The sequence below is a fragment of the Nicotiana tomentosiformis genome, chromosome 3 (genome assembly GCF_000390325.3).
Source record: "Nicotiana tomentosiformis chromosome 3, ASM39032v3, whole genome shotgun sequence".
In the NCBI taxonomy this organism is placed as follows: domain Eukaryota; kingdom Viridiplantae; phylum Streptophyta; class Magnoliopsida; order Solanales; family Solanaceae; genus Nicotiana; species Nicotiana tomentosiformis.
The window spans coordinates 69829122-69848230 of record NC_090814.1 but is presented as its reverse complement, the minus strand read 5'-3'; the positions used below and the strand labels follow the sequence as shown (position 1 = coordinate 69848230).

The following is a 19109-nucleotide window of genomic DNA, read 5'->3' as shown; positions in this document are numbered from 1 at the left end:
GCATGAGGTTTCTGTCGTGCGGGTTCTTATTATGGCATGAGGTTTCTGCCATACAGATTATTATTATGACATGAAGTTTATGTCGTGCGGTTGTTATTATAAGAAACGATTGTGAGATATTTACTTTTGGGACTATGAGACGGTACCTCGGGAGTGCCTGTTTATTTCCTCTATTTGTTGTATTGTTGTTGTTGTCTTTATTCCTTAACTTGTAAGATTCTTGCTTCCTTACGTGTTTTATTTGTCTTCTTGATTCCGTGTTGTTACCTTCCATAAATTTCTATTATTACACTTCCCTATCACTTTATTATATCATTATATCTTCTGCCTTATTTCTTATCATTCCTAGTAGGGCCCTGACTTGACCTCGTCACTACTCTACCGAGGTTAGGATTGGCACTTACTAGATACTGTTGTGGTGTACTCCCACTATGCTTCTGTACATGTTTTTGTGCAGATCGAAATGCATCCTATCAGCCTCGATATTAGAGTTTTGTTCTGCTGCTTGGAGACTTCAAGGTACACCTGCCCGCGTCCGTAGGCCTCGGAGTTCCCTTCTATCCCGTCATTTCCTTGTTGTTTTTTATATTTTGATAGAGAGTGATCTTTAGGATTTTTGAAACATTGTATCTAGAGCTTGTTACTTATATCTACCGGGTTTTGGGAGATATATAAACTTTGAGTTGCAGTTTTTACTTGATATAGTTGCTTACGTTTTGAGCTTTTAGATTATTATTTTAATTATTCTGCATGCTTGTTAGGCTTACCTAGTCTTAGGGAGGCTATGGAACTATGGGTGTTGCGGAGTCTAGTGGGGTTGCTTTCATTACATTCCAGCTTAGAAAAGTGGCCTATCAGTGGTGGCGAGCATATTAGTTGGGTAGTCCGGCCGAGGCAGCTTCACTTACTTGGACTCAGTTTTAAGATATGTTCATGAGAGAGTATGTTCCCAGAGTCTCGAAGATGTATGTCGCGCAGAGTTTAAGCAGTTGCGTCAGGGTTCTATGACTGTGTTGTAGTATGCGGTATGGTTTAGTGATTTGGATAGCCATGCACCAGCCTTGGTTGCTACTATTAGAGAGCGGGTCTGTCGATTTATCGTGGGGATTAACCCCAATATCAGATTTAGCATGGCCCGAGAGTTGGAGACAGACATCGCATACCAACATGTAGTGGGGATTGTTAGGATGTTGGAGGGTATGCTAACTCGGGAGAGAGAGGCCAAGAGGTCTCGAGAGTCTGGCACATATAGTAGTACTCGTGCCCCAGCTGCAGCACGCCAGGGGTAGGGGCTATGTGAGTCACCCTGTTCATTAAGCACTTCCAGCTGCCAGCAGTATTCCGGCCACTCCTAGGCCCCAGGATCATATTTATGCACTGCCATTGTCTAGTGCACCTCCTGCACGGGGTGTTTTCAGCGGTCAGTCCAGCCGATTAGGCTCGAGCCAGCCAAAACAGCCACGTCCTATGAGAGCTTGTTTTGAGTGTGGTGACACTCGTCATATAGTGAGGGATTGCCCCGGACTCAGGAGGGGTGCACCTCCACAAACCACTCAGGCACCGTGTGCTCCATCAGGTCCTCAAGCTATAGTTACAGCACCAGCTACCACTCCACCCGCACAACCAGCTCGAGCAAGTAGATGTCGCCCTAGAGGGGGAGGCCATGCCAGATATTATGTCTTCCTGCTAGGACAGAGGCAGTTGCATCTGAATCTGTCATCACAGGTATTGTTCCAATCTATCATAGAGATGCATCAGTCTTATTTGATCTAGTCTCCACTTATTCCTATGTGTCATCTTATTTTGCTTCATATTTGGTGTATCCCGTGATTCTTTGAGTTCTCCTATCTATGTGTCTACGCCCGTGGGATATTCTATTATTGTTGACCACATGTATCTATCGTGTTTGGTTGATCTTAGTGGTTTTAAGACCAGAGACGATTTATTGTTACTCAGTATGGTGGATTTTAATGTTATTTTTGGCATGGACTAGTTGTCGCCATATCATGTTATCCTTGATTATCATGCCAAGACGGTGACGTTGGCTATGCCAGTTTTACCATGGTTAGAGTGGAGAGGTACTTTAGATTATGTTCCTAACAGGGTTGTCTCATTTCTAAAGGCTCAACGAATGGTTGATAAGGGGTGTGATGCATATCTGGCATTTGTGAGGGATGTTAGTGTTGATACTCCTACCATTGAGTCAGTTCCGGTAGTGAGGGATTATCCAGATGTATTCCCGGCGAATCTTCCGGGCATGCTGCCCGACAGAGATATTGACTTTGGTATTGATTTGTTACTGGGCACTCAGCCCATTTCTATTCCACCCTATCGTATGGCTACAAACGAGTTGAAAGAGTTAAAGGAACATTTGCAAGAGTGGCTTGATAAAGGATTCATTCGGCCCAGTGTGTCACCTTGGGGTGCTCCAATCTTATTTATAAAGAAGAAGGATGGTTCTATGCGAATGTGTATTTATTATCGCTAGTTGAACAAGGATACAGTGAAGAACAGGTATCCATTGCCACGTATTGATGACCTACTTGATCAGCTTCAGGGTGCCAGAGTGTTCTCTAAGATCGACTTGCATTCAGGCTATCATCAATTGAAGATTTGGGAGCTAGATATCCCGAAGACGCCTTCAGGACTCGGTACGGTCATTACGAGTTCCTTGTGATGTCTTTTGGACTGACCAACGCTCCAACAACATTCATGCAATTAATGAACAGTGTATTTCAGCCATATCTTGACTCGTTCATCATTGTGTATATTGACGACATTCTGTTGTACTCCCGGAGCTGGGAGGATCATGAGCAACACTTGAGGGTTGTGGTTCAGACCTTGAGAGAAAATAAGTTATATGTAAAAATTTTGAAGTGTGAATTCTAGCTAGATTCAATGGCATTTTTGGGTCATGTAGTATCGAGTGGGGGGATCAAGGTAGATCCGAAGAAGATTTAAGCAATGTAGAGTTGGCCCAAACCGTCCTCAGTTATGGAGATCTGGAGTTTTCTTGGCTTGACGGGGTTTTGTCGTCGATTTATAGAGAGTTTTTTGTCTATTGCAACACCTATGACTAGGCTGACCCAGAAGGGTTCTCCATTCAGGTGGACCGAGGAGTGTGAGGAGAGCTTTCAAAAGCTCGAGGCTACTTTTACTATATCCCAAGTGTTGGTATTGCCTACTGATTCGGGGTCCTTTACGGTGTATTGTGATGCGTCACACATTAGTCTCGGTGCGATATTGATGCAAGACGGTAGGGTTATTGCCTACGCATCTAGACAGTTGAAGGCGTATGAGAAGAACTATCATGTCCATGACCTTGAGTAAGCAGCTATTGTTCATTCCTTGAAGATCTGGCGGCACTACTTGTATGGTGTCCCTTGCGAAGTCTACACCGATCATCGGAGTCTACAGCATCTGTTCAAACAGAAGAATCTTAACTTGCGGTAGCGGAGGTGGTTGGAGTTGCTTAAGGAACATGATATCATTATTCTATATCATCTCGGGAAGGCCAATGTGATGGCCGATGCCTTGAGTCGCAAGGTGGAGATTTTGGGAAGCTTAGCATATCTACCGGTAATAGTAGGCCATTAGCCTTGGATGTTCAGGCCTTGGCGAACCAGTTTGTTAGATTGGATGCCTCTAAGCCGAGCTAAGTTTTGGCTTATGTGGTTTCACAGTCTTCACTTTAAGATTGTATCAGATAGCATCAGTATGATGACCCACACTTGCTTGTCCTTAAGGACACAGTTCAACACGGTGAATCCAAGGAGGTCACTATTGGAGAGGATGGTGTATTACCGATGCAGGGCAGGCTATGTTTGCCCAATGTAGATGTCTCGCGTGAGCTGATCCTCCAGGAGGCTCACAGTTCGCGATACTCCATTCATCCAGGTGCCGCAAAACTGTATCAGGACTTGAGCCAATACTATTGGTTAAGGCAGATGAACAAGGACATAGTGTAATATATTGCTTGGTGCCTAAACTTTCAACAGGTAAAGTATGAGCATCAGCGGCCTGGTGGATTGTTTCAGAAGTTAGAGATTCTGGAGTAGAAATAGGAGCGGATTACTATGGTTTTGTTGTTGGGATCCCACAGACTCAGAGGAAGTTCGATGCAGTATGGGTTATTGTGGATAGATTGACCAAGTCAGCTCATTTCATTCCAGTGGTGACCACTTACTCTTCAGAGCAGCTAGCTAAGGTTTATATTCGCGAGATTGTTACGGTTCATGGCATGCTGGTATCTATCATCTATGACCGGGGTACACAGTTTACATCGTGGTTCTGGAGAGCCGTACAACATGAGTTGGGCACGAGGGTGGAGTTGAGTACAACATTTCACCCTCAGACGGACGGACAGTCCGAGCGCACTATTTAGATATTGGAGGATATGCTTCATGCGTGTGTGATGGATTTTGGGCATTCTTGGTATCAGTTCTTTCCGCTTGCGGAGTTTTCCTACAACAACAGTTACCAATCGAGCATTCAGATGTCACCATATGAGGCTTTGTATGGTAGGTAGTGTCGGTCTCCGATGGGTTGGTTTAAGGCGGGTAAGGCTAGGCTATAGGGTACATATTTGGTTCAGGATGCTTTGGAAAAGGTAAAATTGATTCAGGATCGAATTTGTACAGCCCAATCCAAATAAAAGAGTTATGTATATTGGAAGGCTCGCAATGTTGCATTCATGGTTGGGGAGAGGGACTTGCTTCAGGTTTCGCCCATGAAGGCTGTTATGAGGTTCGGGAGGAAGGGCAAGTTGAGACCTAGGTATATCGGGCCTTTTGAGATTCTTGAGAGGGTTGGAAATGTGGCATACAGACTTGCACTACTACCTAGTCCGTCTGCAGTTCATCCAGTGTTACATGTTTCCATGCTCCGAAAATATCACGGTGATATGTCTTATGTGTTAGACTTCAGCTCAGTCCAGTTGGACAAGGATCTATTTTATGTTGAGGAGCCGGTGGCCATTTTGGACAGGCAAGTTCGAAAGTTCAGGTCGAAGAACATCGCTTCAGTGAAGGTTCAGTGGAGGGGTCAGCCAGTCGAGGAGGCCACTTGGGAGACCGAGCATGATATGTGCATTCATTATCCTTATCTTTTCACCACTTTAGATATATCTCTATACTTGTTTGAGTACGGACGTTTGTTTTAAGAGCGGGAGGATGTAACGACCCGACCGGTCATTTTGAGAGTATTAGCCCTGATCCCCTATTTATTGCACCCTCTACTACATTTTGGGGTTATGTGACTTGTCGGGGCGCTTGGTGTCAGGTTCGGGTGAGTTTCGGAGTGAAATGAGACACTTAGTCCCTAAATTGGAAGCTTAAGTTTAAAAGGTTAACCGAATATTGACTTATATGTTGACGACTCTAAGATGGAGTTTTAATGGCTATGTTAACTCCGTTGGGTAATTTTGGACTTAGGAGCGCGTCCGGATTGTATATTGGAGGTCTGTAATTGAATTAGGATTGAAATGGCGAAAGTTGGAAATTTAAAAGTTTGACTGGGAGTGGCCTTTATGGCTATCAGGGTCGGATTCTGATTCTATGAATTGGAGTAGGTCCATGGTGTCATTTGTGACTTGTGTGCAAAATTTGAGGTCAATCAGATGTGATTTGATAGGGTTCGGCATCGAATGAGGAAGTTAGAATCGATGTTTCATTAGGCTTGATTCGATGCGCGATTTGTGGTTTTAGCATTGTTTGATGTGATTGGAAGGCTCGACTAACGTCGTATCGTGTTTTTGGACTTGTTGGTATATTTGGTTGAGATCTCGAAGTCCTCAAGTGAAGTTCAGACAATTATCGGATCAAGTATGGACTAAAAAGGGGTGTTGTAGTTGGAGTCTTCTGGTGTGATAGCACATGCAGAGCTTTGGTCGCAGGTGCAAGATGGGAAGCACAGATGCGGCCAGGAGTGAGGAAGGTTATAGTCACAGGTGCGAAGGGTTGTCCTCACCTGCGTGGACGCGGAAGCGAAGGTTTTATCGCAGAAGCGAGGTTGGCCGGATGGTTGTAGGGTCGTAGAAACGACCTTGTTTTGTGCAGGAGCGCACCCGCAGATGCGGAGGCTTGATCGCAGGTGCGTGAGGTTGGGAGGGGAGTTTTTTACGCATAAGCAGATTAGTGACAACAAAAACGATACCGCAAAAGTGGATTTTGGACCGTAGAAGCGAGAATGCCTGGGCAGAGAGTTTAAAATCGAGGGTTTGCCATTTTCCTCATATTTTGAGATATAAAGCTCGGATTAAGGCAATAGTTTGAAGGTTTTTCAGAGGGATTGTTGGGGTAAGATCTCTTAAATTGTTTTTGATTAATTTTCACTAATCTACCTTCAATTTCTTCATTTAATTAAGGATTTGGGTTGAAATATTTGGGGGGAAAAGGTGTGAAGTTCTTAGACCAAATTCTTGAGTTTTGAAAGGCCAAATGAGTTCGAATTTGGATAATTCTTGTATGGTTGGACGCGATATCGAATGGGTGTTCGGATTTTATTATTTTGGTTGGGTTCCGAGACGTGGGCCCGGGATTGAGTTTTTGGAGCGAATGTTTCCAATTTTTGCTAAAATCATAATTTCATTATTTAGATTAGTTTTCTATAGTTATATTTATAATATGTAATTATTTTTGGTTAGATTCGAGTCGTTCGAAGTCGGAAAGTAGAGGGAAAGGCCTTCTTATTGATTGATTGAGCGAGGATTGAGGTAAGTGACTTGTCTAACCTTGTGTGGTTGAAATTCCCCTTAGGCTTTGGTACTGTTATGGTGATTTTGCAATATGTGAAGGCTGTGTACGCAAAGTGAAGAGCGCGTACTCGGGTTAAATGTTGAAAATCCGGTTTTTGCTAAGTAGTTTCCTTTTATTTCCTTAATTGAGTTACTCTAGCATGTGTAGTCATCATGTTTAGCCTAATTTCATATATCTACGTGTCTTATCTCTTATTTACAAGTTATACAACATACTTAGTTTAATAACCTTCTTCCTTGATTCCGTATTTATTATTTAACTGTGGGATTCTTTTCTTGAAATAACCTTGTTTCATTTGTTATGTTTTGGTTTTCGTGATTATTATTGAGGTGATTGTTTGGTTGTGGCACGAGGTTTCTGCCGTGCTGGTTGTTATAGTGGCACGAGGTTTCTACCGTGCGGATTGTTATTGTGGCATGAGGTTTCTATCGTGCGAACTTTTATTGTGGCACGAAGTTTCTATCGTGCGGTTTGTTATTATAAAGAGATTGTGAAATATTTACTTTTTGGACTACGAGGCGGTACCTCGGGAATGCCCCTGTTGATTTTCTCTATTTGTTGTATTGTTGTTGTTATTGTTGTTGTTGTTGTTGTTATTGTTGTTGTTGTTGTTGTTGTTGTTGTTATTCCTTAACTTGTAAGATTCTTGCTTCTTTACGTGTTGTATTTGTCTTCTTGATTCCGTGTTGTTACCTTCCGTAAATTTCTATTTTTATAGGTCCCTGTCACTTTACTATTTCATTATATCTTCTATCTTGTTTCTTATCATTCCCAGTAGGGCCGTGACTTGACCTCGTCACTACTCTACCGAGGTTAGGCTTGGCACTTACTAGGTACCGTTGTGGTGTACTCATACTACGCTTCTGCACATATTTTGTGCAGATCCAGGTGCATCCTATCAGTCTCGATATTAGAGTGTTATGCTGCTGCTTGGAGACTTCAAGGTACACCTACCCGCGTCTGCATGCCTCATAGTCCCCTCTTATCCCGTCATTTCAAAATTTTGTTTTTATGTTTTGATAGAGAGTGATGTTTAGGATATTTGCAACTTTGTATCTAGAGCTTCTGACTTATATCTACCGGGTTTTGGGAGATATATATACTTTGAGTTGCAATTTTTACTTTATACAGTTGCTGACATTTTGAGCTTTTAGATTATTATTTCAATTATTCCGTATGCTTATTAGGTTTACCTAGTATTAGACACTAGGTACCGTCATGACATCCTACGGAGGGATATTGGGGTAGTGACATAAAGTAAAAATGTGATAACCATATTAAAATAGTAAAGCACCAAGTGAGATAATGAGTTCTATCTTAAGAGACACATAGAATAAGACATGTTAATAATTCTTTTATTTAAAACCGTTATGTTACCAACAACTTAATAGAATATGAGATAATGACCTTACGCAAGTAAATTCACCTTGACATTCAATTTACCAAGTAATAACGGAGGCACATATTGGTACATTAGAGTAACACAACAGATCAAGTAGAATACATGACTCGTACAAGAGGTCAATATCGTTTCAACCAAATATGATCAAATACCAGTGAAATGATTTAAGAAAAAACAATAACCGTTCAATTGATAAACAATTCCAACATAGAACACACCATGAAAATAACAATTTAGGATAACTTTTTTATCGCAATAATTACAACATGTCAATCATGTGCGGCGTGCAACCCGATCCTATACAATAATAATAATATATATTGAGGTGTGCAACCCGATCCCACCTATTATCATAACAATATCCGTTGAGACGTACAACCCGATCCCACACAATAATAAAAATATCCGTTACGGCGTGTAACCCGATCCCACACAATAATGTCAATATCTGTTGCGGGTGCAACCTGATCCCACCTATATCATATCATCCGTCCTTATCGCTCCATATCATATATTTTCATATCATTTCAATATCGTTGTCGCGTGAAACTCGATCCCCAAACAATAGGTAATACACAAACAACTACAACCAACTACGGCGTATCACAAAACCAAACGCAATAACGAAGCTACACAAGAAGTCATAAATGGATGGTAAATTTACACGATAAGTCCCAAAATCAAATAGAAAGTAATGACAATTTATAAATAAAGACACGATTACCAAGAGTCAATTAACAATTAAGGCATGTAACAGATAAGACACGAATTCAACAAGTAATTATAATTAACAAATAAAACATATAAGATTGAACATGACAATAAAAGATAGAACATATACTAACAACTTCAAGGCACGTAAGAGAAAAGTCAACAATGAAAGATATCACATGTTATGACAAATACAATAAATGCATGGAAGAAGCCTATAAGTCTACACCGATCAAATACCACTATAAGACCGTGTACACACTCGTCACCTCGTGTACACATCTTTCACATAATTCAGATAGTATCATCAACTCAAAACCTAAGGGGTAGTTTTTCATACACAGCTAGGCAAGATACTTACCTCAAAGAAGCTAAATCAATATCTAAGAAGCTCTTACCATCTGAAACAACCTCCGAATGGCTCGAATCTAGCCAAAATAATTTATTATCATAAATAAAAGACATAGGAATAATTTTCGATAATAAAGCTACGATCTTTAATGAAAACCAAAAGGTCAACCCAGAACGTCAGCCCTGGGACCGCATCTCGGAATCCGATAAACTCATAAATGTTGAACACACATTCCGATACGAATCCAATCATAGGAAAATCATTCAATTCCGACCTCAAACAGTCCTTCAAACCATCAATTTATGTTTTAGAAAGTTTTTACTAAAATTCTCAATCTCTCCAATTCAAACTATTAATCAAACACAAAAAACGAGGTTGTAATCATGAAATAATAATAAATATGAGTCAAAATTACTTACCCCAATCTAAGTAGTAAAAATCTTTTCCAAAATAGCCCAAAACTGAGCTCTACAACCTTGTGAGAAAAATTAACTAAATTCTGAAATAAGAAAAAATAATGCAGTAGTATTCTCAGCTCGATTCAGGTCCTAGATGATCCCAAAACTTATTTTTGATAATTTCAATACGATTCTTGCGAGATTACACCCAAGATAGCCTCTTGAATCACCCAATTTGACCTTAAAATGAGAGAGATACAATGTTTTGAAGTTTTAAAAGAAATCTGAAAATTTCAACAGCATTTTCGTAATTATTTACGGCAGAAAAAAAAACCAGCAATAAGGAAATCTTCGTTGTAGCACCCAAAACTCATTTAACACCTCCCGTACACAAACCGTATATGCATTTCAATTATAAAATACGCTACGAACCTGCTCGTGCACTCAAAACACTGAAAAGAGGTCATCTTATTCTGATATTGACCATGGTCAAACTTCATATCCTTAACTAGTTTCTCAACAAATATTTTAAAATACACCCGAGACCCTCGGGACCCCATCCAATCATACCAACAAGTACAAATACATTAGAAAAACTTATCCAAAGCCTCAAAATACCCACGGGAATATCACAACAAAGAATCGAGGCTCAAACTGAATAGAATTTCTCTTAAGTTGTTAAATCTTCATTCTTTCAAAAGAGTGTGTGAATCACAATTAAACACTTCGCATTATTTTCAAACTTTGCACACAAATTCAATTCAACTATATAGACCTATCCAAAGTATCGAAACACCAATTGGAATCCAATAACATCAAAGTCAACTCTTGGTCAAACTTATGAACTTTTAAGTTATTCAAATTGCCAAGTTTCGATAAATAGTGTCGAATTCTTCTAGGAACCCCCGATACCAAATCCGAACATACATACAAGTCCAAAATCATCATACGAACCTATCGGAATAATCAAAACCCGATTCCGAGTTCGTTTACCTAAAAGTCAAACCTTGGTCAACTCTTGCAACTTAAAACTTCTAAAACGAGAATCATTCTTCCAAATCAATCTCGAACTGCTCGAGAACCGTAATCAACCATACACGAAGTCATAATACATAATATGAAACTACTTAAAGTCTCAAACCACCTAATAAAACGGTAAAACTCAAAACGATCGGTCGGGTCGTTACAATCTTCTATTGAATATTTAGATGCAAATAAATTTTTTTTTTGGCCGAGAGTTTTGCTCAAGAAGCCACTGTGCTGTTGTCAAGAATCATTCACCGAACCGCCTTTTCGCAAGTCTCCATTAAAATCAAAGAGCAGTGATTTTGTTCATTTTGTTGTGATAACAGTGACTTTGGTACACTTGCTCGAAAATTTATAAACCATATCTTTAGCGTTACACGCTAAAACAAAGACTTTAGTAAAGCAGGATAAACAAGCTTTCATCTTAGTTATAAGATGTTGTCAGAATTACTGTTTAATAATTTATCCTAATGTTTGCTTTACAACTTGTTTTCTTCTTTGTGTCTTTACATCTGTATTCAATCTTTGTTTTAAATTAACTTGCTAGGAGAATAATTGTTAGAATTCACAATTTTCATAGATGATTTTTTCTAATTAATTCCCAAAAATAGGTTTATGCTATTTAATTGAATGTTAATTGAAAATTACTTTTGAGAAATAATTAGCATTTGGCCAAGCTTTTAAAAAGTGCATCTAAATATATTTTTCTCAAAAGTACTTATGAAAAGAAGTTATTCTTTTCTGCTTCTCAAAACCCGCTTCCACACAAAAATATTTTTTTCCTTCTAAAAGCTTAGCCAAACACCTCATATTTAACAAAAGCACTTTTTTGAACTGGCCTTGGAGAAGAATGGCAAAATAGACTATGAGTAATAGCTTGTTTAGCCAAACCGAAAAAATCAGCTTATTTTGAAAAGTATTTTTCTCCAAAAGGCTTTTCGAAAAAGTACTTTTGGAGAAAATCAAATTATGTTTGGCTAATCAATATAAAAAGTACTTTGAGCAATAAATGTTTTGGTCTTTAAAAAAGTGCTTTTAATTATCAAATTACGAATAAGAACGTGACTAGATTTACTTAATACAAATATCATTAAAGTAAATAAATAGTCACAAATTTTTATTATTAAAGACAATAATTAAAAAAATAAGTTTATTTAAGTAAAATGTGAAAATAAAAAAAAATGTACTTTAATTTTTAATATGATTTAAATATATTTGGAAATTATTTAATAAATATAAAGGCATTCACCCCAAAAGTCACTAAACATTAGAAAGCTATTCCAAAAACAAGAAAAAATACTTATAGATTAATATCCTAAGTACCAGGTGTAAAATAAGTAAAGTTATATTTTGCTAAGGATATTTTTGGTAATAAGAAAAGTTAAAACTGCTTCTGTTTCTGGGGAGAAGCTAATTTTTTTTGTTTTTCAAAACTGTTTCTGCTTCTTTCTAAATATACTTTTTCCCCCAAAAATATCTTGGTCAAATACCTCAATGCGAGAAAAAAGAACTTTTTAGGGAAAAAACACTTTTAAGGAAAAGAAGAAGCTTGACCTATCACTATACGTTTAAGTAGCATTTGATAGATTTGGTCAAATTTTGCCATAAAATAAGCAAACCAACTATAAATTACCCGGTCCAAAATTTGGTCTGCCGAGGGACTAATCAAATGACTCTGCATTGAAATTGCTGAGTAGTCGCATATTGTATTAAACAATTGCTTTGAAATTCTTCGACTGAACGTCTATATGTATATTTGCTACAACTAAGAAAACTTATGCATATACATTTATTGTTATCACCCTATTATAATCATGAAAAATTATATGATTTGGCGTCTATTAATTTCATGACTTTGTTATTATGGATCTCCAAGATTTCAACGTAGCTTGTTAGATATAGAATAGCATTTTTCTAATGTTATTTGAATAAGCTGGAAACATGTTTTTATGTTTTCGTTTAGTACCTCAGCTTCACGTGTCCTTATTATGCCCCCACAAAATCTCTCTTTTGATAATTTAGTAATTTTTTCTTAACAAACTCATGGCCAGCAAAATTCCTCTGTATTGTTTCCTTTAAAAAAGTTAGTTTAATTAATTGTATCAAATTTAGCTTTTTAGACAATTAATATAACCCGGTGGAGGGCTTTCTATGTTAAAATTAATCGGCAATGATTATTATTTTTTAAAAAAAGGCTCCACCTTAAAACACAAAGAGGAAGATTTTGATCCGCGCGTCCAAGAGCTCTGGCGATTGGCAATTGGCGATTTTGCGTAGACCGGGAGGAAAGCTTCGCGGGCTCTTTCATGGCGTCGCCGGCCACCAGCCAGCCACCTGATGGGGCTGGTCAGTCGTCTACACCTTCCCCACAACCTACTACATACATTACACCCACAAATCCAATCCAAAATTACGCAAATCTTTTACAACCAAAATCACAAAGTAATCCCATGCAAACCCTAGTTGTCGTCCCCATGAAACCAGTGGAGTATTTACATGGAGAGCCTATAATATGCTGGAAAAAGGCAGAAGTGAAGCAATCAATAGTTAAACAAGGTTTGCAACTGGCAGTGTTGGGAAAATTTTCTTATGGCAAAAAGTAATCAACGAATTGCGCAAGGTCATACCAATACAATGTGAGTTGAAGGGTGCATGTTATATAGGGCTCATTGAAGATAATCATGTGCTAATTAGGTTATCATTGATGGGGGTTTATGTTCATCTACTCTCGAAGCCAACTTTTTATTTGAAGGCACAAGGTGAAATATGGCAGATGCGATATACTAAGTGGAATCCATGGTGGAAGCCTGATGAAGACACCCCCATTGCTATTGCATGGATTAGCTTGCCAGAGCTGCCACCTAATATTTTGGTAAGGAATTCGTATTTTCGTTGGCAAGAGCAATAGGTAATCCACTTCATATTGATTTGGCTACACAAAATGGCACAAGACCTAGCTGTGCAAAGGTTAAGGTAGAAGTAAATTTACTTGCAAAATTTCCTCAAAGAATTAAGAGAGTGGAAGAAGAAGATGAGACTGGGCCGGATGAATCTAAATGGATCAAGATCAAATATGACTACTTGCCAAAATATTGTAATACATATAGAAAGCAAAGGCACAACGAACTTGAATGCTGGGTAATTCATCCAGAATTACATAAGAGGTACGATGACAAGGTAGAGAATCAAGATACTGGAAGGGAAGTAGTTGGTACTGCAGTTGCTTCAACTAAAGTACTCTCAAGTGGAAACGTTTTGGGTAAACCAATAACAAATAATGCCAAGCAGGAGTGGATACAAGCAAGAAAGAATAAGTATTAACGTGATAATAAGGGTCATATAATTGGCAATACAAAGGGGAAAGTAGTTGACAATAGGAAGGGGAAGAACAAAGATGAGGGAGTATCAACAAAAAATAAATGTAATGCTTTGGAGGTAGAAGAAATTGATAAACCAACTTTAAGGGTCACTGATGGCAAAGGAGATAGAAAAGGCAAAGAAAAAGAGAAAGAACAACTAAAGAAAGTTACCAAGAAAGGGTAGAAGAAGCAACTTGGTAATAATGCTAAGAATGATAAGGAGAAGAAGCAGGTAAGGAATGTTGAAAAATCCCAGCTCCAATCCTAAGAGTTCTAGGATTACTGTAATGGCTAAGGAAGGTGTTCCTAATCCTAGTGATACAAGAATTAAGGTAGAGAAAAGTATGAAAGCTAGGAAAGAGAATCCGGGTGGAAATATGAGCCCTAATCCTAGTAATAATGGGATTAAGGATGCAACTACAAAGGAGAGGACGGTCGACTGGGTTCAAAGATGCTTTGGTACACAGAATGAAGATCTTAATGTTAATTTAAACCACTCATGCCACGAGGTTCCTTCCCAGACCTTTGTGGAATCACCCAAGTCAACTGGAGCTATTAGAGGTGATAGACAGTTATGGAGTGATGAAGTACCGGAGTTTGATGATGATTCAGAAGCAAATACAAGCACAAGAGCTAATGATCAGAGGGGCAACTTACAGCTTGAACAAGTAGACAATGTGGACCTAAGTAAACCCTAGCTCCCAGGAAATTAGGCTTGATGATTTAGAGAGGACCAATGCTTAACAACCTTTGCAACCAATTAGAGATGATACAGGACCATGAAGTGAACCTAGAATCAATGGTGGATCAACTGCAGAACCAGATGGGAGGAACAACTTCAATGGAACAATAAACCCTAGAAAAACTGTTCAAATTTTGGACAATTCTAGAGGTGATCCGGTGGAGATTTTGGGGACGGAAAAAGTTGACAATGTTAATGTTAACGTCATAGATGATACAGTGAGGGAAAATCAACAAACACCTCAGGGCAAGACCACTGATCTTAATGGAACAGTAACTTCTGGGAAACTAGCTACAGTGAACCTTAATTTAGGCAATGTCTATGAACTCCAAGTCGGGATGATGCAGAAAGTTGTAGGCAACTTAGAGAAGAATGACAAGGTATATAAGGAGCAGGATATTGTACCAAAGACAACAGGAGCATTAGAGGCAATGCCAATGGCTTGTGCATCAGCCACTAATCAGATCATGCAGCTTTAGCTCAATGTTCCAGTGAAGTCTCCTTTGCAAACATTGCATGATCTAGTCACTCGCAATGTGGCACCCATGGAAATAGCTTTGATGGAGCAGCAACAACTGGAAGAAGATGGATATGATGAATCAACTGCTGAAAATTTCAAACAAGTGGCAAGAGAGGCTGATCTATCTCCTAGAACTAGTGTAAAAGGGGGTAAGAAACAAAGAAGCAGACTCACAAAGAACCTCTTCAACCTTTAAGAATCATGTCCATGAGCGCAACCTCACAAACTAAATGATGATCAAGAAATTAATTTGGAATATTAGGTCTGTAAATACATGGCAGGCCTTTCCTAAAGTGATCAATATGCAAAGGTAGCACAGTTTCTTTATCATTGAATTAATTGAGCCCTTTTAGAATGCAGGACACATACAAAGGTATAAGAGAAGGCTTAACATGGAGACTGCTTTTTCAAATTTGAATAGAAAGATATGATTGTTCTTTGATGCTGTGGTAAAATGGGAATTAGTGATGGAAACTACTCAACAAGTGACTATAAAGGTATTCCATCATGACATCAGGCAACACATTATGATGACCTTTGTTTATGCAAAGTGCTCATCTTTGGAAAGATTGGAATTGTGGGATAACTTGTATTACATGGTAAGTGAAATAGAGTAACCTTGGCTAGGAGGAGATTTTTATGTGGTGTTACATGAAGATGAGAAGATCCAGTATATCCTTCTGAATATGAGGACTTTGCCTTTTGTGTAAACTCCTGTGGCTTATCTGATAAAGGATATAAAGAAGGTCCCTTTATATGGTGGAATGGGAGACCTAATACTGAGTGTGTATTTAAGAGGTTGGACAAGAGTTTTGTGAATTTGCCATTTCAGAATATTCTTCCAACCATTGAAGTGGAACACTTGATCAGAACTGGATCAGATCATGCACCATTACTCATGACTTGTGAAGAGTACGCTACAAACTTTGTCAAGCCATTCAGATTATTAAACTTATGGACAAAACATGCTACATTCATGAAGGTGGTGAGACATAATTGGAATGCTGAGTTCATTGGAGATCCTTTTCTAATATTCAAGCACAAACTCAAGAAGGTGAAGGCAACTTTGTCTAAATGGAGTAAGGATTCTTTTGCTGACATCTTCAAACAATTGGAAATACTGGACGATATTGTTAGGGTGAAGGAGATGCTATTCGAGGAGGAGCCTACAATTGAGAATAGGATTATCCTTCAGAAAGCTCAATCAGAATTGAAGAAATACCTAAGTATAGAGGAGCAACACTGGAAGCAAAAAGCTGGTATGACATGGTTTGCTGAGGGTGATAAAAATACTAGTTTCTTTCACAACCATGCTAATGGCAAGAGGAAGAAACTATAATTGAAAAAAATTCAAAATAGATATGGGGCATGGCTAGATGATCAAGATCAAATGGCTACTGCTACTGTTGAATTCTATCAAAGACAATTCGCAAAAGAGGGGGATCCTACAGATTTCTCAATGTTGGACAATGTACCAACTATGGTGTCCATGGAACAGAACTTGGAGTTATGGAGGTTTCCAACATTAGAAGAGGTCAAGAATGCAGTTTTTGAGCTAAGTGGAGACAGTGCCATTGGTCCTGATGGATTTACTAGATAATTTTATCAAGTCTACTGGGAGGTGATCTACTGGGAGGTCCATTTACATGGTGGAATGGGAGACCTAATACTGAGTGTGTATTTAAGAGGTTGGACAAGAGTTTTGTGAATTTGCCATTTCAGAATATTCTCCCAACCATTGAAGTGGAACACTTGATCAAAACTAGATCAGATCATGCACCATTACTCATGACTTGTGGAGAGTACGCTACAAACTTTATCAAGCCATTCAGATTATTAAACTTATGGGAAAAACATGCTACATTCATGGAGGTGGTGAGACATAATTGGAATGCTGAGTTCAGTGGAGATCCTTTTCTAATTTTCAAGCACAAACTCAAGAAGGTGAAGGCAACTTTTTCTAAATGGAGTAAGGATTCTTTTGGTGACATCTTCAAATAATTGGAAATACTGGAAGATATTGTTAGGGTGAAGGAAATGTTATTTGAGGAGGAGCCTACAATTGAGAACAGGATTATACTTCGGAAAGCTCAATCAAAATTGAAGAAATACCTAATTATAGAGGAGCAACATTGGAAGCAAAAAGCTTGTATGACATGTTTTGCTGAGGGTGATAGAAACACTAGTTTCTTTCACAAGCATGTTAATGGCAAGAAGAGGAAACTACAATTGAAAAGAATCCAGAATAGAGATGGGGCATGGCTAGATGATGAAGATCAAATGGTTTCTGCTACTGTTAAATTCTATCAAAGACAATTCAGAAAAGAGGGGGATCCTACATATTTCTCAATGCTGGACAATGTACCAACTACGGTGTCCATGGAACATCACTTGGAGTTATATAGGTTTCCAACATTAGAAAAGGTCAAGGATGCAATTTTTGGGCTAAGTAGAGACAGTGCCAGTGGTCCTGATGGATTTACTGGCTTATTTTATCAAGTCTGCTGGGAGGTGATCTGCTATGATATTCGCAATATGGTGCTACATTTCTATGGAGGTGCAACTTTGCCAAAGTCAATTACTCTCACTAACTTGGTGCTACTGCCAAAGAAGCCAAGAGTTCAAACATTCTCAGACTTAAGACCTATAAGTTTGAGCAATTTCATTAACAATGTGGTCTCTAGGGTTATTCATGATAGACTGGAGAAGTTTTTGCCTACTTACATCTCCCCTAACCAATATGGATTTGTGAAAGGAAGGAGCATTTTTGATAACATCCTACTTAAATAAGAAATTGTCACTGACATAAGAATGAGAGGCAAACCTGCCAGTGAAGTGATTAAACTTGACATGGCAAGGGCATATGATAGGATTTTCTGGAAGTATTTGATGCATGTATTAAGAAGGATGGGCTTTGCAGAACACTTTATCACCATGGTGTGGAACTTACTATCTAATAATTTATATTCAGTGTTGGTTAATGGGCAGTCATCAGATTTTTTCAAGTCCACAAGAGGTGTAAAGCAAGGAGATCCACTGTCTCCTGCCTTATTCATTCTGCCAGCTGAAGTGTTATCTAGGTCTTTGAACAAATTGTTCGAGGATAAGACATTTGTTGGATTTGGCATGCCCAAATGGTCTGATCCTTTGAACCATTTGGCTTATGTTGATCATACTATAATATTTGCTTTAGCTCATCCTCATTCTTTGGGCAATATCATGGCAGTATTAGGAGGGTATGAGTAGGTCTCAGGTCAGCTAATCAATAAATCAAAGATCTCTTATTACATGCATGCCAATGTAGCACATGCACTATTTCAAGCAGTTGGTGACATTACAGGTTTCACAATAGGGCAATTTCCTTTCACATACTTAGGATAACCTATATTTTACACTAGAAGAAGGAAGGATTATTATGATGGTCTTATCAAAAAGGTGAAGGCTAAGCCACATGCTTGGAAAGGTAAAATGCTATCATTTGGGGGAAAGGCAACTATGATCACTAGTATACTTCAAAGCATGCCATTGCTCTTCTGTCAGTCCTTGATCCTCCTGATAATATACTTGAACACTTGCATAAAATCTTTGCAATATTTTTTTGGAGCAATAAGGAAGAAGGTAGGAGTAGGCATTGGTCATCTTGGCAGAACCTATGCCTGCCTAAAGAAGAAGGGGGGCTAGATTTTAGATCTTTACATGATGTATCAAAAGCTCTATTTGCTAAGCTTCGGTGGAGGTTTAGGACTACCAAATCATTATGGTACAACTTTATTTGGAATAAGTATTGTAAAAAGGAGTTGCCTACTGTAGTATAATTTAGAGAGGGTTCTCGTGTGTGGAGGCA

The 19109-nt window shown here is 38.7% G+C and overlaps 1 protein-coding gene across 1 annotated transcript; it reads left to right on the top strand.

Moving 5' to 3' along the window:
• The first annotated feature begins 15290 nt into the window (after nucleotides 1-15290).
• On the top strand, nucleotides 15291-16604 carry LOC138907972 (uncharacterized). The gene is made up of 2 exons (XM_070198599.1): nucleotides 15291-15414; nucleotides 16000-16604. The coding sequence occupies exons 1-2, from the start codon at nucleotides 15291-15293 to the stop codon at nucleotides 16602-16604; spliced, it is 729 nt and encodes a 242-aa protein (XP_070054700.1).
• Nucleotides 16605-19109: the final 2505 nt, after the last annotated feature.

Coding starts and splice junctions, on each gene's coding strand:
- LOC138907972 (XM_070198599.1), top strand. CDS start 15,291: ATGGAAATAGCTTTGATGGAGCAGCAACAACTGGAAGAAGATGGATAT. Junction 15,415..15,999: donor TAGAACTAGTGTAAAAGGGG/GTAAGAAACAAA, acceptor TATCTGATAAAG/GATATAAAGAAGGTCCCTTT.